The sequence below is a fragment of the Hyaena hyaena genome, unplaced genomic scaffold (assembly GCF_003009895.1).
Source record: "Hyaena hyaena isolate Hyena2069 unplaced genomic scaffold, ASM300989v1 scaffold_469, whole genome shotgun sequence".
NCBI lineage: Eukaryota > Metazoa > Chordata > Mammalia > Carnivora > Hyaenidae > Hyaena > Hyaena hyaena.
The window spans coordinates 803,165-827,777 of record NW_024081103.1 but is presented as its reverse complement, the minus strand read 5'-3'; the positions used below and the strand labels follow the sequence as shown (position 1 = coordinate 827,777).

Below are 24,613 nucleotides of genomic sequence, written 5' to 3'. Positions count from 1 at the left end.
AGCATTTAACTTCAGCTCAGGTCATGATCTCACCTTTCATGAGCTCCAGCCCACATCGGGCTCTCTGCTGACAGTGCAAAGCCCTTCTCTCTGTCCCCCCCTCTCTGCCCTCTCCCTTTCGTTCTCTCTCTCTCTCTCAAAAATAAACATTAAAAAAAAAAAAACCTGTCAAAAGATGGAGGACACACACATACTAGAGAATAGATTATATAATCTTCAGGGCCCGTTGTAACTCAGATTCTCTGGTTCTCTGTTATTCCCACATATAAGTTTCAGTGGTTCCCATCTCAAGACTGCAATTCTCTAACATATAGTGTTATGTTTGTTTACATCTTTGTTTACATATTTCAATCTTTAACAGGTAATACGTACATTACATATGAGAAAGCTCAAGTACAGAGGTGAAATATCATGCTCGAGGCCACATAGCTAGTGGCAAGGCTGTAATACATCCTGTCTGTTTGGCTCGTAGCCCTTAATTCTAAACACATCTACCTTTTGGCCTTATATTATTTTCCCCAGACTGGACTACATTTCAGGTAGTAATTTATTTATTTATTTTTTTTGCCTAGAATACCTGTTTACTCTTTCCCACTTAATACTACATTGAAATATTTGGAATGTTTAAAGATCAACCTCATTTAGGAGATAATTCCTTCTAAATAGATTAGCACTTACCTGTTTTTGAGATTTTGTGTTTAATTTTCTGAAACTTCTTTATGATGTGTCCGTGTGGATTTGTTTTAATATTTATCTGTCATTTGGCTTTTGCTGTGAAATAAACCACTCTAAAACTTAGTGGATTAAAACAACAGTCATTTACTTTCCTTATAATTCTTTTGGTTGGCAGTTTGGGCTGGGCCCAGCTGAACGGTTCTCTGCTCCACATGATCTGGGTTCCACATGAGGTCCTACATGTGTCTGTAGTCAGCTGTAGGCAGTGCGGTTTCAGTGCAGTGCATTGGCTGGAGCAGTGGAGGTGACTGGGCTACATGTTTTATCCAGTAGGTTAGCCTGAACTTGTTCATGTGGCCATAGCAGGGTTCCAAGAGAAGAGGACACAAGACCTCTTGAAGTCTGTCTAGGTTTAGAATAGGCACTTCTATCAAATTCTGTTAATCAAAAAAGCCCAGATCAAAGGGTAGGGGAAAAACTCTACCTGTTAATATGAAGAGCTACAAATTCACATTGCTCTGTAGATACAGAAGGTGAAAGAATTGTGTTTTGGGGCACCTGGGTGGCTCAGTTGGTTAAGTGTCTGACTTCAGCTCGGGTCATGGTCTCGTGGTTCATGAGATCGAGCCCTGTGTCAAGCCCTGTGCTGACTGCTTAGCCCTTGGAGCCAGCTTCAGATTCTGTATGTCCCTGTGTCTCTGCCCCTCCCCCGCTCATGCTGTCTCTCTCTATTTCAAAAATAAACTTTAAAACATTCTTTAAAGAATTGTGGTCTTTTGTTTTGTTTTTGTGTGTAAATAGTGCATTAGCGTGGCTGTGCTTCATTGCAGTTGTTGAATCAGATAGATTCGATCCTTTCATGGTCCTGAGATGTTTCGGCTATATTTATCTTCAAATGTTGCCTGTGTCCATTCTGTTTACTTCTCTAGGACTTCAGTGAAACCCTTGTTCATTAGGTCCTCTTACTAGGACCTTTATGTCTCTTATTTTGTCTTCTGTACTTACCACTTGAACACTTTATTCTGGGTAGATTTTTCTGACTTGACTCTTAGTTTATCAGTTCTTCAGAAGCGTCACCTGCTGTTCAGAACATCACTGAGTATTTAGGCGTGGTTATAGTAGTTTCTAGTTCTATAGTTTTTGGTGGTTCCTTTTTCTTTTAAATATTTTTTTTAAAAATTTAACGTTTATTTATTTATTTTTGAGAGAGAGAAAGAAAGAGTTCAAGCAGGGGAGAGGCAGAGAGAGGGAGATAGGGTCTGAAGCCGGCTCTGCACGCACAGCTGAGAACCCAACGTGGGGCTTGAACTCACAAATCTCAAGATCATGACCTGAACTGAAATTGGACACTTAACTGATTTAGTCACCCAGGCGCTCAATTTTTAAAAGTTTTTGTTCTAAGTAGGCTCCATGCCCAACACAGGGCTTGAACTCATGACCCTGAGATTGAGAGTCTGAGCCAGCCAGGCATTCCAGTCGTTCTTTTTTCAAATGACACTTTTTATGGTTTTCAGTTTCTTGCTGAAACTTTTTGTTTTTAATAGTTTATTGTCAAGTTAGCTAACATACAGTGTATACAGTGTGCTTTTGGCTTTGGGAGTAGATTCCTATGATTCATAACTTACATGCAACACCCAGCGCTTTTCCAACAATTGCCGACCTCAATGCCTGTCACCCATTTTCCCCGCCTCCCCCACCCCCATCAACCCTCAGTTCTATGTATTTAAGAGTCTCTGTGGTTTGCCCCCCTCTCTGTAACTATTTTTTTTCTTTCCCTTTCCCCATGGTCTTCTGTTAAGTTTCTCAACTTCCATATTTGCTGAAACTTTAAAGCTTGAGTTTATCTTTGTAAACATTATAAAATAATGGTACTGCAGTTTTTCTGATAGCTCCAGTACCTGGAGTCCCTGCTTGTTGCTCTGTCTATTGCTTTTGTTAATTCTCCTTCATATTGTCCTGTACCTTCTAATCTTTGTTGGGCAGGTTATTTAAAAATATACTTTCAGAAAACATTTGGAGGCTTAGAATGTAACGTTTCAGAGAGGGTTTTCATTTCCTTCTGCCAGTCGCCTGAGTGTTACCTAGTTGTCTATGACAAAGTCTTCAGAATTTTTTGGTTTCCCTAGATGATCCTTAGAATAGAAATTGTAATCTTATTTTCAAAGTGCTAGTGTTTCCTGTTTTGACAGGCATGGGGTTCTCTCTCTCCTCTTCCTCTGCCCCTTTCCCCCCCACATGTACTCTCTCAAAATAAACTTAAAAATATATATATAAGTTAATATATATCTTGATATTCAAAAATACATTGCATTAAGTACATTACTCTTTAGAGTAGAGACCAATACATTTTCTCACATACATACACATATAACAACGTAATCCAGAATAAGCTTGGGGAATATCTTCAGCATGCCCAGAGGTTCCCTCATGTCCTTTCCCAGTCACTACACCCAAATATAACCACTACTCTGACCTCTGTCCCCATGAGTTGAGTTGAGTGTTCTTGAAATGCACATAAACTGAACCATTCAGTGTATACACCCTTTTGTGTCTGTCCTTTTTCACTCAACATCGTATCTGTGAGATTCATTCATGAATGAAGCATTCCTTATTGATTTGTAGAATTCCATTTTATTAGTGGGCCTCACTATCTTACTGATGGACATTAGATTTTTTCTAGTTTAGCGCTATTATGGATATTTATATATATACCTTTTTGTGGGTGTAGACATTCGTTCCTCTTGGATATATACCCAGGAGTAGAATATTTGGGTTACAGAGTAGACATATGTTTAGTTTTAGTAGATACTGCCGATGGTTTTCCAGAGTGTAGATCACTTTACATTCCCATCAGGAATAGATGAGACTAGTTCAACTATATCCCCACCAACACTCAGGTTCGTTAGTGTTTTTAATATTACTCATTCTAGTGGAAGTATAATGGTATTTCCCTTGCTTATAATTTGCATTAACCTAATGAGTATTGAGGTTGAGGACCTTTAATATGCTTATTGGGCATTTGGATATTATCTCTAGTGAAGTGCCTATGTAAGCATTTTGTCTGTTTTTTAATAGGATTGTTTGTTTTTTACTGATTTACAGGTGTTTTAAATATATTCTGGATAGGAGGGTTTTAGTTGTTTCTTTTTTTGACAAATACATGGATTACAAATATCTTTTCTGGCTTGCATGTTTTACCTTTTTTTTTTTTTTTAGGGAGTTTAGCTTTTTATTGAACAGATTACAGAAGAGGCATAGTGAAAGAGACCAAAGCCCACGTTATCATCAGACTCCTCTGATTCTCCTTTCTTGGCTTCCACTTTCTTGACAGCAAGGGGCAACAATGGTGGAAAAAGCAGGACTTCCTGTGGTGCAGCATTAGCTGCTGGGGCGGGTCCTCCAGCCCCTACCTTGCAAATGAGGCTCCTGATGTTGACATTGCGGAGGGTCTTTGCAAACAAGCCCTGACAGAAAGGTTCAACATTCGCACCTGCTACTTTAACAAGGGCATTGATCTTTATCCATCACTATCACCTCCTCTATCACCTCCTCGACCTGCAGGATGAGGATGGAATTGATGCAGTCGAGCTCCAAGACGGAGGCCGGGGTGCTGAGCCAGGGCTGAGCCGGTGCCTAGCGGTGCTGCGGGTATGCTAGTGCTAGTCAGGGGTGCTAGTGCTAGCCGGGGGTGCTAGTGCTAGTCGGGGGTGCTAGAGCTAGTCAGGGGTGCTAGAGCTAGTCGGGGGTGCTAGTGCTTGCCGGGGGTGCTAGAGCTAGTCGGGGGTGCTAGTGCTAGTCGGGGGTGCTAGTGCTAGTCAGGGCTGCTAGTGCTAGTCGCAAGATGAAATGACAACCTCACCCCAGCACCGCCTTAGCTTCCTCAGGACTGAGCATCTTAGCAGGAATGGAGGAAACCATGCTTCACATTTTAATGGCATTAAAATGGTATTTAATGGCTATTGATAGATATCTTAATTTCAAAGAAACATCTATTTTTTTATTCTTATAAAAAATCTTTTCTTGTCATGAGAACTTTTAAGAACTACTCTTTTAGCAGCACCTTTCAAGTATGCCATACACAGTATTATTAACTATCACCAGGCTGTATATTATATCCCCATGCCTTATTTATTTTATAATTGGAAGCTTGTACCTTTTGCCCTCTTTCACCCATTTTGCCCATCCCCCATTCCATGCCTTAGGCAACTACCAGTCTGATCCCTGTATCTGAGCTTGGTTTTGTTTTGTTTTAGATTCCACTGTAAGAGACATCATTTGGTATTGTCTTTCTCTGTCTGATTTATTTCCCTTAGCATAATGCCCTCAAGATCCATCCATCTTGTTGCGCACTGCAAGATTTTCTTTTTTTATGGCTGAATAATATTCAGTTGTGTTTACATACCACATTTTCTTTATCCATTCATTCATTGATGGACACTTAGGTTGTTTCCATATCTTGGCTACTATAAATAATGCTGCAGTGAACATAATTTACATGTCTTTTCAAACTAATATTTTCTTTGGATAAATACTAATTGCTGGATTGCAGGGTGAACTTTTATTTTATTTTATTTTTGAGAGAGAGAGAGAAAACAAGTAAGAGGGGCAGAGGGAGAGAGAGAGAGAAAGAGAGAATCTCAAGCAGGCTTCACATTCAGCTCAGAGCCTGTCATGGGGCTTGATCCCACAATCCTGGGATCATGACCTGAGCTGAAATCAAGGAGCCATATGCTTAACCAATTAAGTCACCCAGGTATCCCCCCTTTTTTTTTTATTTTAATAAAAATTTTAATGTTTTACTTATTTCTAGGAGAGAGAGAGAGAGAGACAGCGTGAGCAGGGGAGGGTCAGAGAGAGAGGGAGTCACAGACTGAAACAGGCTCCAGGCTCTGAGCTGGCAGTCAGCACAGAGCCCGATGCGTGGCTCGAACCCACGAACCGCGAGATCATGACCTAAGTGAACATCAGACATTAACCGACTAAGCCACCCAGGCGCCCTCTTTTTTTTTTTTTTTTTTTTTTAGGAAACTTCATATTGTGGACGTTTTTTTGTTTTTGTTTCTGAGGAACCTTTATACTGTTTTCCATAGTAGTTGCACTAATTTACATTGCCACCAAGAGTGCATGAAAGTTCTCTTTTCTGCACCTCTTCACCAACACTTGTTAGTTCTTCTCTTTTTAATAAAAGCCATTCTAACAGGTGTGAGGTGATATGTTATTGTGGATTCGATTTGCATTTCTCTGATTATTAGTGATGTTGAATATTTTTTTTCATGTGCCTTTTGGCCATCTGTATATCTTCTTTGGAAAAATAAATGTCTGTTAAGTCCCTCTGCCCATTTTTTGATCACTTTTTTTTTTTTTTTGCTATTGTGTTGTATGAGTTTTTAAATTTTTTTGATGTTTATTTTTTGAGAGAGAGAGAGAGAGCATGCGCATGCAAGCACAAGCAGGGCAGGAGCAGAGAGAGAGGAAGACACAGAACTCAAAGTAGGCTCTAGGCTCCAAGCTGTTGGCACAGAGCCCGACTCAGTTCAAACTCACGGATCTGAGTGAGCCAAAGTTGGCCACTCAACCAACGAAGTCACCCAGGTACCCCTAGTTGTATGAGTTTTTAAAATATATTTTGGATATTATCCCCTTACCAGATACATGATTTACAAGTGTTTTCTCCCATTCTATAAATTGCCTTTTTATTTTGTAGATGGTTTCCTCCACTTGAAGCTTTTTAGATTGATGTAATTCCATTTATTTATTTTTGCTTTTGTAGTCACTGCTTCTGGAGTCAGATCCAGAAAGATTCTAATAAGACCAATGTCAAGGAGCTTACAAACTATGTTTTATTGTAGGAATTTTATGGTTTCAGGTCTTACATTCAAGTCTTTAGTCCATTTTGAGTTTATTATTGTGTATGGAGTAGGATAGCAGTCCTGGCTCATTTTTTTTGCATGTGGCTGTCCACTTTTCCCAGCACCATTTATTGAAGACACTGTCCTTTCCCCATTGTATATTCTTGCCTCTTTTGTTGTAAATTAATTAACCATTGTGTGTGGGTTTATTTCTGGGCTCTCTATTCTGTTCCATTGAGCTATATGTGTGTTTTTATGCTGATACCATACCATTTGATTACTGTAGCTTTGTATTAACTTGAAATCAGCACTGTGATGCCTCCAACTTCGCTTTTTCCCCCCTCAGGATTGCTTAGTTATTAAGGGTCTTTTACAAGTTTTAGGATTATTTATTCTATTTCTGTGAAAAATGCCTTTGGAATTTTTTGAAATGTTTATTTTTCAGAGAGAGAGAGACCGAGTGAGCACACACGAGTATACACACGAGCTGGAGAGGCACAGATAGAGAGGAAGGAAGACGGACAGTCCTAGGCAGGCTCTCTCTCTACTATCAGGCTGACACGGGCTCATATCTCACAAACCATGAGATCATGACCTAAGCTGAAGCCAGAATTGGGCATTTAACTAACTGAGCCACCTAGGTGCCCAGGAATTTTGATAGGGATTTCATTAAATCTGTAGATTGCTTTGGGTAGTATGGGCATTTTAACAATAGTAATACTTTCAATCCATGACTATGGAATAGTTTTCCTTTTATTTATATCTTCAATTTCTTTAATCAATGTCTTAGACTTTTCAGTGTACAGATCTTTCATCTTAGTTAAATTTATTCCTAGTTATTTTATTCCTTTTGATGCAATTGTAAATAGGATGTTTTTTCTTTATGTTAATTTGTTATTAGCTTATAGAAACAGAGCAGATTTTTGAGTATTGGTTTTGTACCCAACAACTTTACCGAATTCATTTATTAGTTCTAACAGTTATATTTCTTATATTCAGTTTTATTCCAACGTTAGTTTTTAGTGTAATTTAATACGTGATAATATTACTTGATATTTACATTTTTATTTGCCTAATTATAATATCTTCGAAGACCAAGGTTATTTAAAATTTCTTTAGTGTCATGCACAGAATTTTATATAGCATTTTAAAAACCCTAGGTGCCCAATTTTGGATGATTCTATATGGCAATATTAAATAATTATTTCCATCCCTGGTTTAAATTAAGTTTATTAGTCATTCCATATTATTATTGTGAAAAAGTAATTTCTTATTCTTAGATATTAGAATTTTTAAAAAGTTATTTTTAGTACTTATTTATTTTTGAGAGAGACAGACAGACAGACAGACAGACAGATGGAGTGCGAGCAGGGAAGGGGCAGAGAGAGAGAGGGAGACACAGAATCCGAAGCAGGCTCCAATCTATCAGGGCTCAAGCTTACGGACTGCGTGATCATGACCTGAGCCAAAGTTGGATGTTCAACCGACTGAGCCACCCAGGTGCCCCTTAGATACTAGAATTTATATATTAGAGAAGGAGAAAGATAATGTCTAGCCCGAACTCTGCACCTCACTTTCTTAATCCATAAAAATTGAGAGTTTGAGTAGGCACTTTGTAATGCTCTGGCAAGTTGTATGATGCGGCTAATATAAAACTTTTATCACTTTTTAGGGTTTTTTGGGGGTGGTGTTTTCAATACAGATTAGTTGATAATTATGAAAGAATAATTTAAAACTTAGGTTAATCAGAAAATTTCTGTGAGACATTGTCATCTTTGAACATAATAATGTAAGTATAAAATAATTATGGGGATGTAAAATTAAGAAGGCTTAGCCATGAATATGAAGAATATGAGTATGAAGAATAATCAAAAAAGAATAAACCATTGAATGTATTAAATTAAAACATACCTAGAGCAATAAAGTTGATGTGTAAATATACATGTATATTTATAATGTGTAAATATAAATATGGGAAATAATACTTGTACACATCTGTGTATGTGTATGTATAGAGAGAATAGGATATTCTGTGTTAATGAATTTTCAGATAGATGAATGTTATCTCTCAAATTTTAAAAACAATTTAAAAAATAACAATTTTTAGTTTAAAGCTTAGTAGTACTTTTGCTTTATTAGAGTAGTTTCTCTCTTCTTTTGGAGTTTGCTTTTTTCTTCAGTATACCTTTCTTTCAAAGTCAGTTTGATTCATTGTGTTTTTGAGAAATCATATAACCAAGGTTGTGAGACTTGTATGGGTTGAAAATCACTAAATGTTGAATGGTAGCTTGAGGGTGTGCCTTAAAAATACAAACCATAAACTCAAATGAGTTTGGGCTCTATTCATATATATTTTTCCCCCTATTTGTATATTATTTTCTTGACTATATACTGGATGACTTTCTGAATAGTTCCAGTGCTGTTAGGTTTGTAAAATGCATTAGCTAATGCTTTTATTTATTTATTTTTTTAATATTAATTTTTGAGACAGAAGGAGAGTGTGTGCGAATGCAAGTCCACGTGTGAGTGCATGTGTGAGCAGGGAGGGGCATATAGAGAGGGAGACAGAGAACTCTAAACAGGCTCCATGCTGTTAGCACACATGGAGCCCATGAACCGTGAGATCATGACCTGGACTGAAGTGAGACACTCAACCAGCTAAGCCACCCAGGTTCCCCTAATACTTTTAATAAATATTACTATGAAGACAAAAGGAGTAAAGTATAGAATAATACTTGTGAACCCACCACTCAGTTTAAGAAATAAAATACAGTTTTATTATTTACCAATACTGTTGAATATTTGAGTGCTTGTGATATTCTGATATAGGCATTGTGTACATAGCAGTCAACAAAACAGACAAAAATTCTTGTCCTCGTTGAGTTTACATTTTAGGAAGGAATTTGACACTGCCTAATAATTGTCATTGTTCCTATTTTTAGCATTTCTCCCAGCCTTTTTAGAGTACTGATTTGAATCTTATGTGGTCATGAATATTAGAACAGTTATTAGAAATTTATTATTTAAAATTTAAAGTTACTGCAAATAAAGAATATATAGGCACCATTTGGTAACATAAAAAGTATTCTATCAGTACATTTGGCTTGGTGGAGTTTATTTTGTACATACTAAGACATTCAATCTCTAATATTTGGTTTCACTGCCTAGTCAACACTATCCTATTGTTGGTGACCCTAGTTTCATTAGGTCTACCAGAGGGAAGCGTTCTGGGTCACCTCAAATAACATTCTTGTGTGTCTGTGTGATACACAATTGAAGATAAGTATAGCTTATCCTTTCAGGCATTTGAAAAGAAGTTGACTCTTTTCGTTTAAATTCAAAACTAAAACTTTTTCCCCCAAAAGTGGCACCTTAGATCCAATAACTAAGAGTTACAGATTCACTCTTTCTTACAGTGGGCTTGAAAACTTTGTTTTTTTTTTTAAAGTAGGCTCTCTCCTCAATGTGGGGCTTGAACTCACAATCCCTGAGGTCAGGAGTTGCATGCCTAACCAACTGAGGTAGCCAGGTGCCCCCAGGTTTGAAAACTTTTAAAAAATTGTGGTATACTGTAGAGAAAACTAGAAGTGGCACCTTAGAATTTATAGACTGGGAAGTTAAAGCAACAACAAAAATGGTGTACTATAAATAAAAGCACAAACTAGAGCTTACGAAGGAAACCAGCATAAATAAAAATGAAGAGAACTAGAGCTTATGAAAGAAACCAGCAAAAATAGAAATGAATAAACATCAGAGTTAGCATTTGAATATATAGTGTCCTTTGAACATGATTTTTATTTGGTATTGTTTCAGGTATCGTCAGATCCTAGAAAAAGCCATTCAGTTATCTGGGGCAGAACAACTAGAAGCTTTGAAAGCTTTTGTGGAAGCAAGTAAGTAGAGTGAAAATTCCGTGTCTGCCTTGTATTATTGAGTTAGGACTTCAAAGTTTGCTCAAACTTGTTTTACATCAAATTATCAATATTATTTGCATTGAGATTAAATTAAATATGCATTGAAATTGATTTTAGAATTTAAACTATTTACAACTTGATTACTTTTCAATAAGTTGTCTTCATAGTTACATTACCAATTAAAGTTTTGTGTAGTTATTCATACAGTAACTGATGGAAGACAGTATAGCATAATGATAAAGAGAATAGTCTGAATTCAACCTGGTCTGCTGTGCTATTGAGTAAGTTAGTTCCTTTGTGACTCCTTTTCCTTGTCTATAAAATGGGGATTTGATAGCTACCCTGTAGAAATGTTGACAGGTTAAATGAGTTAATATACATAGTAAAGTGCTTGGAATAGTACCTCACATTTAATAAGTGCCATGTAAGTGTTAACTGTTATTACATGTAAAAACATTCCTTTTGAATGGGAACTAGAAATTTCCACTCTTCATATCTTCAAATCTTCCATTCTAACATATCCAGTTATCTTGAAAATGACTCCAAGTTAGGGCTGGAATTTATGCTCAGTTAACAACATTAATGATACTTGAGAGTGCTTTACATGGTACAGTGTGCAAGTGGTTAATGACACTTTTATTGAAACTGTTTTCTCAGTTTCATCCAGTATTATCCAACAATGAATTCTAATTAATACATCATAAACTGATGACAACCTTTGTGACAGGTTTCTGTAAGTTACTGCCTCAAAAACGTGGCCTGCAGTATGTGATGAACTGACAGTGGCTTCAGAAAAGCTGTTAGGAGTGGGTTTAGTGAGAACTTTGCAATATAGTAGCAAAAGAATAATGATTTTTTGTAAACTGTGCTCTTTATATAAACTTTGAATCCAGTGAACCACCAGGAAAAGCAGTCTACTATTAAAATCCTTTACATCAACTGAACAGTTTCTTCCCCCAGTAACTGCTAATTTAAGACTTAATTTATCTGAGCAGTAGTCACATCTTTTAAAATATAATAATGATAATAATCATGAACATTTGTTACATGCTTTGTGCCACATGTTGTTTATAGTGCTCTATATATATTGCATTTGAGCTTCACATCCTTATCCACACTTTACAGATGAGAAAACAGAAGCACAGAGAAGTTAAGTTTCTTATGTGAGGGCATCTGATCATGAGTGGTGGAAGCAATGTGGCTTCAAAGCCTCATCTTTAATCACGTATAGTAATAAGATCTCATACGTGTTTATAAATAATGTCATTAATATATCTGTACATCTAGTGCTGACCTCGGTTATATGGTGTTTTTTTGTTTTAAAGTACAAGTGGCAGTAACTGTCACTGCTTGCTTTATTTAAATTTCATGAAAACTATTTCACTGTTTCTTCTTTAACTCCTTTTTATAACTAGGTAAGATGAAAATATAGGTGTTTCTGTACCTTCCCTTTGTAGAAAAATAAAGGAAGAGAAAGGAAAATATACAATTCTTAAAAGTAAAACAACTTTTCCCTAGCCACTTCTGTTTCTTAGAAAAATTATGGGATTTTACTGTTTTGGTATAGTCATTATAATCAAATTTGGTATAATCAAATACTTCTGCATAAGGAAAACTAATTCTGTGATATCAGATGATATGGGTGTAGAAATCCCTGAATAATGCATTTATTCTCTTTTTAATAATAGTTTTAGGTAAAAATTGATTGCTTAATGAAAATTTGTAAATTACTAATGTTTTCTTATCTCTTATTTTTTTGTGACAAGTGGTGAATGAGAATGTCAGTCTCGTGATCTCTCGACAATTGCTGACTGATTTCTGTACACATCTCCCTAACCTGCCTGATAGCACAGCCAAAGAAATCTATCATTTCACCTTGGAAAAGATCCAGCCTAGAGTCATTTCCTTTGAGGAGCAGGTAAAAATCTGTAACAGCGAGTTTTGAACATGAGACAGCAGTAATTATTTTGAGAGATATTATTATCTTTTTAAAGGAGGTGATCATCCATTTTTATTTTTGACACAACAGTGTGCCAAACAGCATGCCACAATGTAAAAACTACAGGATATTGTAACTCCAGCTGACGTTTGCACAGATATTATCATTTGATTCATGAACCAAATAATATTACTCTTTAGACAGTTTTTAAGAATTGGTAAATTGCAGACTCTGAGTGGCAGAGCCAGGATTCAGATCCAGGCCTTTGGTCTTTGGAACTTTAGGCTTAGTCACTAAGTGCCTTCCAAGTTTAGAAATGAGCATGTTAATTCCACAGTGAGGAGAGTAGCTTGCACAGTGTGCACTGTTCTTTGTTTTTAAAGAGGAGGGATAGAGCGATAGGGTAGTCTAGTGGCCAGGCTGAGTCTGAATGAATGTCTTAACTATATTCTTTGGTGAATACGGTCTCAGGGGTCAATGGCCTTAAACAGGTTGTTTAAACTGGGACCACAGTTCAGAGAAGATAAGTTATTCTATCCTCATTTCTGTTGAAATGAAAACAGATTATAAAAGTAAAAGCTAATAAAAGTTAAAAAAAAAGAATCAGTAAAATTGTTGATAAGGCTGAAAACTTAGGAAAACACCAGCGTTATATGTGCAGTTAACATAAAAACAAAACTTAATATTTAAATTAAATTATTGCCATAATCCACATTGCAGAAATGAGTTAATTTCAGTTCAGTATTTGGATATTCTGTGAATGCAGAATTCATTAAAAATTTTTGGGTGGTCTAGATAAACTTGTGCTGAATGAAAACATTGTCACAATAGATAAACTTACCATCCATTTATTTTAATTAGTTACTAATGTCAGTTGAAGTAATTTAAAATGTCTACCTACTATTCCAGGTTGCTTCCATAAGACAGCATCTTGCATCCATATATGAAAAAGAAGAAGATTGGAGAAATGCAGCCCAAGTGTTGGTGGGAATTCCTTTGGAAACAGGACAAAAGTATAGTAAATAGTGGATATTGGATGGAGAGATATATAGGATATGTATCATTGTTCATTTATGGGTTTTTTTTTTACATTCTAGTGCCAAGAAACATAAACAAATTAATAAGTAAATAAATTCTGTAGTATGTTAGATAAGGTGTTAATGCCATCAAGAAAAGTAAAGGGAAAGTAGGGAACAGGTTGTATCATTAAATAGGATGATTGGAATGTAGGGTGGTCCAGATATACCTTCTCAGACATTTAAAGGAAGTAGTTATGAGCTTAGGGAAGATTGTCAGTAGATCTTCTTAGAGAGGATGGCTAGTGTAAAGGCCCTAAGATGGGAGCATACCTGAAATGTTTTCAGAAGATCAAGGAAACCAGTGTGGGTGGAGTGGAGTAGCCAAGAGAAGGTGGGGGGCTGAGATTAGAGAGTACTGGGGACCAGATTATATAGGTTCTTGTATGAAAGAGTGACATGATCTGACTTCTACTTTTAAAAATCATTCTGGGGCACCTGGGTGGCTCAGTTGTTTGGTTAAGCATCTGACTCATGATCTTAGCTCAGTCTTAATCTCAGGGCTCAAGCCCTGCATTGAACTCTGTGCTGGGCATGAAGCCTACTTAAAAAAAAAATCTGAGTACTTGGTTGAGAATAGCTGTACACAAGTGATGATAGAGGTAACGACATGAGTTAAGAGGCTTATGTACTACTGCAGATAAGATGGAGACTGTGAGAAATGTTGGATCTTGGATATGTTTTTAAGGTAGAGCTAAGGATTTTGTTAGCTTAGATATTGAGTATGAGAAAAAGAGCCAAGATAAATCCTGGTTTTGGTCTGAACAACTAGAAAGATGGAGTTGCTGTCTCCTGTGTAATAAAGAATAGGTTTTGAGGGAAGAGCAGATATTCCATTTTGGACATGTGATAACTAGGTGGAAATATCTAGTAGGGAGTTGAATATGTTAGAAGAGGGATATGGGCTAGAGATATATATATTTGGGAGTCACTGATATATAGATGGAATTTAAAGGCATTAGATTGGCTGAGATCCCCAAGGGAGGGAATATAGATAGAGGAAAGGAGTGAGTATTGAGGCCTGGAACACTCCAACATTAAGAGGTGAGGGGCAAGAGGAAGATAGATGAAATGAAGATTGCGATAGAATGTGGAATGTGGTAGCCTAAGAGCCAAATAAGGAGAATGTATCAAGAAGGAGCAGGTGATCTGCTGTGGTGTTGATAGGCCGGTTAGGCTGAGGAGTGAGGGTTTACCATTGGAGTTAGTAAAGCGGAGGTCACAGGGGCCCTTGACAAGAGCTGTTTTGGTGAAATGGTAAGAGTGGAAAAGCCTGATTGGAATGGCTTATGAGAGAATGGGAAGAGAAGAATTGGAAATGGTATGTATGGCCAGCTCTTTGCAGAAGTTTTCACAAAAAGAAACAGAGAAATATGGTAGAAACAACAGAGGTTAGGTTAAGAGATTTTTTTTTCCTTAATGATTTTTCTTTTTATTTTTTTAGAAAGCAAAAATTTGATACAGAAGAGTCGAGAAGAGGATTCTTGCAGAAATGGACAGAAGGGGAAGGAATCCAGTGGAAGGCTAATCTTTAGATTGGGGCATAGATAGTTCATCTATGGCTCAGTTTCTCAGCCCTGGCACCGTTGGCATTTTAGATGGACTAATTCTTTGACATGGGGGTTGTCCTGTGTATTGCAAGATGCTTAACAGCATCCCAGGCCTCTACTCACTGGATGCCAATAGCATCACCACCCCTAGTGTGACAGTCAAAAATGTCTGTAGACATTGAGACATGTCCCCTGATGGGCAGAACAGTGCCCAGTGATCTACAGTAACAGCCAGGGATACAGAGTGTGTGGTGTTGATATTAGCAATGTAGTGGTGGCATTTGTGCAAGTACTCTTTGATTGCTCCAGTGTTCTTAGTGAAGTCAGAATCTGTCATCAGTGGGAAGTATAGATGGGGTTGGGAGCGTTGAAGTTGAAGGAGGACAGGAATATGAGAAAAAATTTTCTAGAGGAATGAGACAGTGAATGGACGAGGAATATTAATATACTTGGCAGCATAAATGGCTCTTCTGAAGGTTGTAGTGATTGAACTGAGATCATTCAGATTGGTTAGGTGTTTTTCTTCATCAGAGTTCAGCTAGTTGGATGCAGGAAAGGAGTAGGCAACTTAGGGTTAACCAGAGTTATGATTTTGCCCAACAAGTGTGACAGCAAAAGTAAGACAAAGGAGATGAGTGCATATTCAAATCTATAATTACAACGGATTGACCATAGGGTTTAAGCGAGGCTAGGTGTTGAGTGAGGCCTTCAAGGGGGAAAAGACAGTTACAATGAAATAAAGATCAGTGGTTCCGACATCACAGTGAGTTCAGTGGGTTGTCGGGGTTTGAGATGCTAGAGGAAATGGAGAAACAATTAGAAAAAATTAAGATGACAGTTTGTAACTTTTATTTAATTAATCTTACCTTTTGATAAGTATTTTTTAAAACATCCATAGTGCTTTATGAAGCATTCCTCCGAAAGTACATTTGTACAAGGAGGAGGACAGATGTGAGATTCTTGGTTATATTTTTTAAACACACTTCCCCTTTCTGTACCAACTGTGAATGACTTAAAAATATTTCAGCTGCTTCTCTACTTTTTTACCAGGTAAACGAGGGATCCTTTTTTGGTCTTCATTAATATTTATGATGCGTGATAAGGCAGACACTACTTCAAGGATCTTGCCTTTTGTGCATTACTTATGAAATTATTAGGCAGTGATGCTCCTTGAAAAAGCAGCCAGTTTATGAAAATGGTTTTTTTATATTGAATTTTGCTTTCCAAAGCTTCTTGTTAATTTGGGTTGTTTTCTTTGATAGTTTGAAAAGGCTGGGCTTTCTTATTTGCTTTGGTCTTATTCTGTCTGGAGCATTTTCTTCCTAGTACAGGGCAATTGATTTGTTTTCACTGATAGTTGAAATAAATATAAAATTAGATTCTGTCCTTTGCAGTGATGGCATATACATTTTGGTACTCCTATCGCATTATCTTTGTGAGGATATCAGAGAACTGAACATTTAGCCTTTTGTTTTTTAGTTTAGTAGTTTTCTAAACAGATGAACCTAAAAGTGATTAAAAGTAAAATCTTGAAAAACAATTGGGAATTTGTTTTTTTAAACTTTTCTAAACAGATGAACCTAAAAGTGATTAAAAGTAAAATCTCAATAAACAATTGGGAATTTGTTTTTTTAAAAGATAATTCATTCTGATTAAAGTAATACATTTAATAGATACAGTTGGCATAAAATTGGAAAATTCAAAAAAGTATAGTGCTATTTATAGCAGTTTGTGTAAATTTGAGTTGTGAAAGTAAACAGTGTAGTACAAAATGTTAGTAATATATGACTTGTGGAAAAAATTTGAATTAGTATAAAAATTTTTAAAAAGTGAAGAATTAATTTCAGAGCTGTGGCCATGTAAATTGTAAACTCAGTTCTTACCACATGGTGGCATCACTTTTGTTGGCAATAAAAAAGTTTAATTTTTCTCTAAGCATTAATCGTGAATTATGTGAGTTTTCAATTAGGTGAGGTGTTCACTTGTGCATTTCTTGCATAAAATGTGACCACGGGGATAAAGAAGAAAATGAAAACCACCTGTAATCTCAGTGCCTAGAGATAATTGCTCTTACCATCTTCAGACATAAGTATAGAAATACTTTTCACTTAGCAAAAACACATGATGACTCTTTTCACATAGTAGTGATTATAATTATATATTATTGTACCATCTTTATGCACCACAATTTAATTGATTATTAAAAATATCATTATAGGTGATTTCCAATTTCTCCTGTTACAGATATTTATGAATAGTTTTATAGATTACTATTCCTTGTACATATGTGTGCATATTCTGGCTATTTTCTTGCAATTTATTTTCTAGAGATAAAATATAGTAGCTAATGAATATATGCATTTTAAAATATTCAAAGAGTGGTTGGAGAATATATTGCCACATTGTTTTCCAGGATGGTGGTACTCATTTATAGCCCCAGCATCAGTTTATGGTATACCCCTAAACTGGGCATTTTTTCTTTTAAGTTCTTTGACTTTGAGATTATTTGAAGATTAAAGAAAACTAAAATACAATGGAGCAATCATGATAAAAATAATACAAATTCAGTAAAATTTATTTTGGAAATATGTTTTAGATTTTTCTCTAATGTAAAAATTCAATTTGCTTATGTTAACAGCGTATATCTAAGGGAAAAATATATTTCCCACCACTCCTAAAAATTTTCTTGATAAAATATGTAGTCATTTTGTTTTTCTGTTGTATTCTAGGCAGTACAATGTAGATTATAAGCTGGAGACCTACCTGAAGATTGCTAGGCTATATCTAGAGGATGACGACCCAGTCCAGGCAGAGGCTTACATAAACCGAGCATCATTGCTTCAGAATGAATCTACCAATGAACAGTTACAGATACATTATAAGGTAACAGATGAGCTGATTTGGAATTAATTTTGTATTGGAGAATTCTACTATACTGAGATACTCCAGAATATCTGCTCAATGGTGTTATATATTAGAAATTCTCTCTCTTTTATTTTTGCTTTGATCTTTAATTTTTCCCCCTAATTGAAACATTTTTTCCCCTCTGTAGGTATGCTATGCACGTGTTCTTGATTATAGAAGAAAATTCATTGAAGCTGCACAAAGGTACAATGAGCTCTCCTACAAGACGATAGTGCACGAAAGTGAAAGACTAGAGGCCTTAAAACATGCTTTGCACTGTACCATCTTAGCATCAGCAGGTAAACATGTAATTTGCGCTTTCATGAATAGTCAGTTATCTTTGCTTAATAATTCCAGGTTTGTTACTATTGGAGGATGTAATAAGGAACTATTTATTCTTTAAGGGGAAGTCTTATTACTGCAATTACAGTAAATTTAAACATTTTAAACAGTTAAAAACAGCAATAAAATAGATTGTTAACTTCAAAAAATTTTAAATATGCATGTATCAGTCTATTACCTACATGTGTTAGAAGTAATTAAGAGAGATAATATGAAGTTTAGTTCGCCTAATGTATCACTTAAAAATGAATAACAAAGGGGTGCCTGGGTGGCTCCGTCGGTTAAGCGTCTGACTTTCTGACTTCAGTTCAGGTTATGATCTCACAGTTTGTGGATTCGAGCCCCGCATTGGGCTCCGTGCTGACAGCTAGCTCAGAGCCTGGAGCCTGCTTTAGATTCTGTATCTCCCCCTCTCTCTGACCCTCCCCTGCTAATGCGTGCGCTCGCTCTCTCTCTCTCTCTCTCTCTCTCTCTCAGAAATAAATAAATAAAATAAAACATTTTAAAAAAATGAATAACAAATTTATATGAGAATTATATAAAGGGAAGTTAAAATTAAAGTCTAGAGATTGATGATTATTAACGTACTGCTTTTGAGATCTGTTTTAACCTTCAAGCCTTAGTTTTAGATCTCACATTTATCCTTTTGTTTGGTAAATGTGAAAAATATCCTTTGTTCTTTTTAACTAAATCATAGCATGTAAATCACTTAACTTATAAAGCGGAAAGGACACTGAGAAGAAATGCTGGTAATTCTAAACTGTGGCTTTTCTAAATCACTTTTAGAATGTTTATTCTTGATCTGTGTTTGGTTGAGAGCCTAATGACATGTTCACACTACACATTTTCATTCTCTATGATGCAGCGATTTATTTATTACATTTTTGTTACTGAAAGGGCAGTACATAACGTGGTACTGCTTCCAGTTTTAACAAACTTTTACCGGTTACTTGTATTTCCTTCAATGTGAAAGTGTCTGTGTCCCCTGTTTTTATAAACGGTAGTATGATATACACATGTTCGCCATCTGTTTTTTTCCTGTACCTATATATCACTGATCTTTACATGTCAATACATATTGCTCATTCTTTTTGATATTCTGATGTTTGACTTTATCATTAGTTAGTAAGTTACAAACAATGCTATAGTGATTATCCACACATATGAATATATGTATAGGTTAAATTCTTGAGTCCCAGGGTATATCCTTTAAACTTTGGCTATAAATTATACATTGCCCTTTTTTTTTTTTTTAAATGTTTTTTTATTTATTTCTAGGGAGAGCGCGAGAGAGAGACAGCGTGAGCAGGGGAGGGTCAGAGAGAGAGGGAGTTACAGACTCTGAAACAGGCTCCAGGCTCTGAGCTGGCAGTCAGCACAGAGCCCGACGCGGGGCTCGAACCCACGAACCACGAGATCATGACCTAAGCAGAAGTCGGACGTTTAACCGACTAAGCCACCCAGGCGCCCCTATACGTTGCCCTTTAGTGTTATGTTCCAGGCAGCAATGTCCATGCAGACCTGATTTCTCACACCTGCTTGACCAAATGTTTTTATCTTTGCTAATCTAGTGGATGAAAAGGTGGTATTTCACTCCAGTTTTAATTTGCATTTCATTTTCTGGGAATCCTCTTGAGCATCTTTTCATATGTTAAGAAAGGTCATTATTGAGAATCTTGTATTTTTTTTATGTGAATTATCTGTTTTTATTAGCCAGGCTTTGAGTTTTTATCTTGGTGACTTATGAAAGCGCCTCGTGTATATAAGAAATTTAACAATTTTTTTTCCCAATTTGTTGTCTCATTTTTAGTTTTGTCTATGAAATTTTTGCCATTCAGAAACTATTTTTATACAGTTAAATATATTAATCTCTCTCTCTTTTTTTTTAATGTATTCTGGGTTTTGTTTACTTGCTTAGAAAGGTCTTTCCTACTCTGAAATTAGGTATTTTAAATTCCTACATGTTTTCTTTCAGTACCTTAGGTTCCCAAATCCTCTGGTGTCAGGACCCCTTCACACTGAAAAATTGAGAACCCCAAAGAGCCTTTGCTTATGTAGGTTATATCTATTGATACTATATTAGGAATTGAGATGAAATATTTTAAAAATACCAATTCATTTAAAAGTAGCAATCATAAGTCCATTACATACAAATAAAAAGTGACATTTTTATAAAGTAGCTATATTTTCCAAAGTAAGAAAAGTTAAGATAATGGAATTGTTTTTACATCTTTTCAAATCATGTCAATGTCTATCTCAACAGACAAAAATTGAAATTTTTTTTAAAATGAATTTTTCTTTAAATTTTTTAAAAAATTTTAATGTTTTTTTTTTAAACTTATTTCTGTGAGAGAGAGAGAGAGACAGCATGAGCAGGGGATGGTCAGAGAGAGAGGGAGATACAGAATCTGAAGCAGGCTCCAGGCTCTGAGCTAGCTGTCAGTACAGATCCCGATGCGGGGCTCAAACCCATGAACCATGAGATTATGAACCTGAGCCAAAGCCGGACGCTCAACTGACTGAGCCACCCAGGTGCCCCTAAACTGAATCTTTTTTTTTTTTTAATTTTTTTTAATGTTTTATTTATTTCTGAGACCGAGAGAGAGAGAGAGGCAGCGTGAGCAGGGGAGGGTCAGAGAGAGAGGGACACACAGAATCCGAAGCAGGCTCCAGGCTCTGAGCTGTCAGCACAGAGCCCGACGCGGGGCTCGAACCCATGAACCGTGAGATCATGACCTGAGCTGAAGCTGGACGCTTAGCCGACTGAGCCACCCAGGTGCCCCTAAACTGAATTCTTAAAAGTACTTCTGCAATCCGTCTGCTCTTATATGTTGTTTTAAAGGAAGTGTATGAAGAAAAGCCAGCTCACAGTGTGTCATTGGAAAAAGGAGGCTTATTAAGGGCTTTTTCAGATAATTGTGATATTCTCTGATGCTACACTTACCTTGACAAGTGGAATAGTTTCTTATCGGTTAGTTGTAGTGTGGCATCTGAAACCATATCAGTGAGCTTTTTGCATTTTGTTAATGTTAAAATCTTGGTCTGTCTTGCACTTGAATGGATCCTTTACTCCATTTTGTATCATTATATTTGGTTGTTTGGAAAATTTTGGTTCACTGAGTTATGCAGAACTTCCAAATATTGACATACTTTATTATCCAACATATAAAAATTACATCTGAATATTTCATGCCTGGTCTTATCAGAAAAACTTAACTATTGGAGAGCTGTCAAGCTCATGGTGGCAGATAGAAGTTCTCTAAAATTCTGTTTTTATTCTTAAACATTCCAGTTTTATCAGGGACAACAAATACTGTTGGTTGGACTTGATAGGCTTGCTCTGTTCATTTTTTAAGAAGTATCTACCGAATATTCAAGTCTGAAAACCCATCATTTTGTCTGTCAGGCATTGTCTTACGTAAATGGTGTTCAGCTTGCAGTGTTCCCTTGGGACAACCGTTGTTCTTGGGTTTGCAGCAGAAGTGCTTCATGTGCATTTCCCATTTTGTCACACAAAATATTAAAAAGATGTGCTCTTAAGCATGAAAACTTAATAAAAGTAATTCCTCTCGGCTGCAAACTGCCTTGTTTTGACTGTTGAATGTGTGGTACAATACAGTTTGTTGCCAGTGCCACAGCCTTGATTTGTGCAGTGGTGCCTGCTGTTTCAGCCACCATTGCTTTTGCTCCAGCAATGCAAGTGCCAACACATTGAAAAACGTAAAGGATGTTTTTATATTATAAAGTAGTATTGGTTCACTGACTGATCCCTTGAAGGGTCTTGGAGACCCTCTTTGAGAATTGCTGCTTTAGGCTTTCATACTTTACTTTGATGCTTCCTTCTAGTTACTGTCTCCAACACTCCCCGTCCCCACCCCAGATTAATCACTAGTTTAGATTAGTTTTGCCTATTTCTTACTCCAAGTTACCTGCAAATCCTAATCCATTTGGATTTATTTTGGTAAGGGATAAGATAGGAAATTAACCTTTATTTTCTAAATGGCTGTTTAACCTAGTATCCTTTATTAAATAATCTTTTTTCACCTATTGATTTAGTACATTATAGATTTCTAGACTTAGTATTCTGTTCCATTAATTAGCCTATTTATGGAGATACTAGTACTGTGCTATTGGCATTATTATTGTTTCATAATATGTTTTATTGTCTAGCTGGGCTACTCCCCCTTTTATTACTATTTTCCCTAAATTTTCTTACTTTCTGTCACGCTTTCTTTCATTGTAGACCATCTTGACACTCCCTCCTTATGTATCATCGTGAACAATGAATTTACAATATATATTAAATAAAGTGCCTTTAACACAGAAACACACATAAAGCAAGGTTACATATTGATCCGTTGACAAAAACACATGTGTCCAGAGGCTCATAAGAGCCTAATCCTCTATTGGCCCCAGGAGCAGGAATTGGCAGTGACTTTGTAGAACAGTAACTGCCACAAATCATGAGAATTGGCTGTATATTTTAGTTGGCAAGAATGGAGTCATAACATAGTTTTTTACTGGAGAAATAGATTGTGAGAATATTTGATGCTCATTTGTTTCCCTTAGGACAACAGCGTTCTCGGATGCTAGCTACTCTTTTTAAGGATGAAAGATGCCAGCAACTTGCTGCTTATGGGATCCTAGAGAAAATGTACCTCGACAGGATCATCAGAGGAAATCAGCTTCAAGAATTTGCTGCCATGCTGATGCCTCACCAAAAAGCAACTACAGCTGATGGTAATGATCATGTCTTATAAATATGTGGGAGTAAATTTTTAAGTATGCTCTAGTGGAAAGTGTGTTAAATTTGAAGCATCTTGATATCTTTCTGTAATATTTTTATACAACATTTGGTGACCACTGTTGACTAAAGAGGAATATTATATACAGATATGGGTTTGAATTATAAAAGTAGCCCTATTGGAAAACATATTGTAGAATAATGCATTTTTGGAAACTGAAGGGGCAGAATTAATAGGCCTGGTTTTTCAAAAACTCAAACCCTTCGATAAGTACCTTAATTAATCTTCAGCATCAGTTGTAACAAGTATAATCATCCAGTCCTATTTTAGATAGAGCAAAATTTGGCACAGTAGCTTGCCTAAGGTTAATCAGGGTGAACGTTTTGGCTGTAAGAATAGAACTTGGTGTTGTATTTCCTACTTCAAGGATGTATTTGCTTAAGTAAGACTACCCTTTCCAGAAAAGAAGTTTTCAAAAAGTTGTTGGTTTATAACATCAGTTACTTTCTATAGATTTATCTATAGAGATTTTAAAGTTTAGAACAGTAACATACATAATAATAAAAATGTACGCAAAGACCATCAGAAACATGAAAAAGGTCAAGGTAAACATACAAATCTGTTAGACTTACTTCCTTGGATTCAGTGTCATCCTGTATCACGGAGAATTATCTGTAAAGAGTCATTTATGCAGGGGTTTGCTGAAAGGTATATGCTTCACTCAGTCTTACTGGCCGGAGTTAAACCAGATTGCTGATGCAATTATAGTGACCTCCCATTGAATTTCCTTCATTTAATTTGTACTTTAAGAAGCAAACTAGTCAAGGGGTGCCTGGGTGGCTCAGTCGGTTAAGCGTCCAACTCTTAGTTTTGGCTCAGGTCATGATCTCACAGTTTGTGAGTTCAACTCCCACGTTGGCTTCTGTGCTGACAGCACGGAGCCTCCTTGGGATTCTGTCTCCTCTCTCTCTTTGCCCCTTCCCTGCTCACTCTATGTCTTTCTCTCTCTTAAAAATACATAAACATGGAAAAAATAAAAATAAAAAATCAAGAAGCAAACTAGTTGATTCTCATCTTTCTAAAAGAGATTTTTTTTTCCTATAGGATATCTGTTATGCAGATCCTCAGGAAAAATTCCTTCACAGTCCAAGGGTTAGTTGTGATTCTCTTGAACAGTTGGTTTTTGTCTTATTAAGCACACTTAAGTTGATAAACGGATTGTTTTTCTTATCTTGGCTGCTAGAAAACTTATTAAATTTGTAGCCCACCTATAAATTGTGTGTGTGTGTGTTGATTGTTGCTACTTTTAAATTCTCTTGTCCTCTCTATTCTTCTGAGCAGCTTTAAATTCTTTTTGCAGGACGATGTCTGACATACTAGTTAAAAGATAGATAAAAAGAAAAAGTTTCCAGAACTGAAATAGTCAAGCTTCATATTTAACTTTGAGCTTCTAGCCATGAAAAAAATAAATGTGAAAAGGATATAATCACATAATTCTTTCCTGAAGATACTCTCTAGGACCCCTGAGGATGCAAATGATTCTCAGATTTCTCACGTAGGACTATATAGAGAGGACAGGTGTTCTGTCATCTTCTTCCATTTTAGACCTTATTGCTTTC

At 36.3% G+C, this 24,613-nt stretch overlaps 1 protein-coding gene and 1 pseudogene across 2 annotated transcripts in view; one reads left to right on the top strand and one right to left on the bottom strand.

Annotated features, from left to right (window-relative positions):
• COPS4 (COP9 signalosome subunit 4) overlaps window positions 1–24,613 on the top strand; it is a 41,189-nt gene that overhangs the window by 3,902 nt on the left and 12,674 nt on the right. For both annotated transcript variants that reach the window (XM_039253983.1, XM_039253982.1), the window contains exons 2-7: window positions 10,338–10,417; window positions 12,205–12,356; window positions 13,287–13,390; window positions 17,733–17,886; window positions 18,056–18,206; window positions 22,819–22,989. In XM_039253983.1, coding sequence (XP_039109914.1) covers window positions 10,338–10,417; window positions 12,205–12,356; window positions 13,287–13,390; window positions 17,733–17,886; window positions 18,056–18,206; window positions 22,819–22,989 — 812 coding nt within the window. The remainder of the gene's footprint in view (window positions 1–10,337; window positions 10,418–12,204; window positions 12,357–13,286; window positions 13,391–17,732; window positions 17,887–18,055; window positions 18,207–22,818; window positions 22,990–24,613) is intronic.
• On the bottom strand, window positions 912–4,593 carry LOC120246460 (annotated as a pseudogene).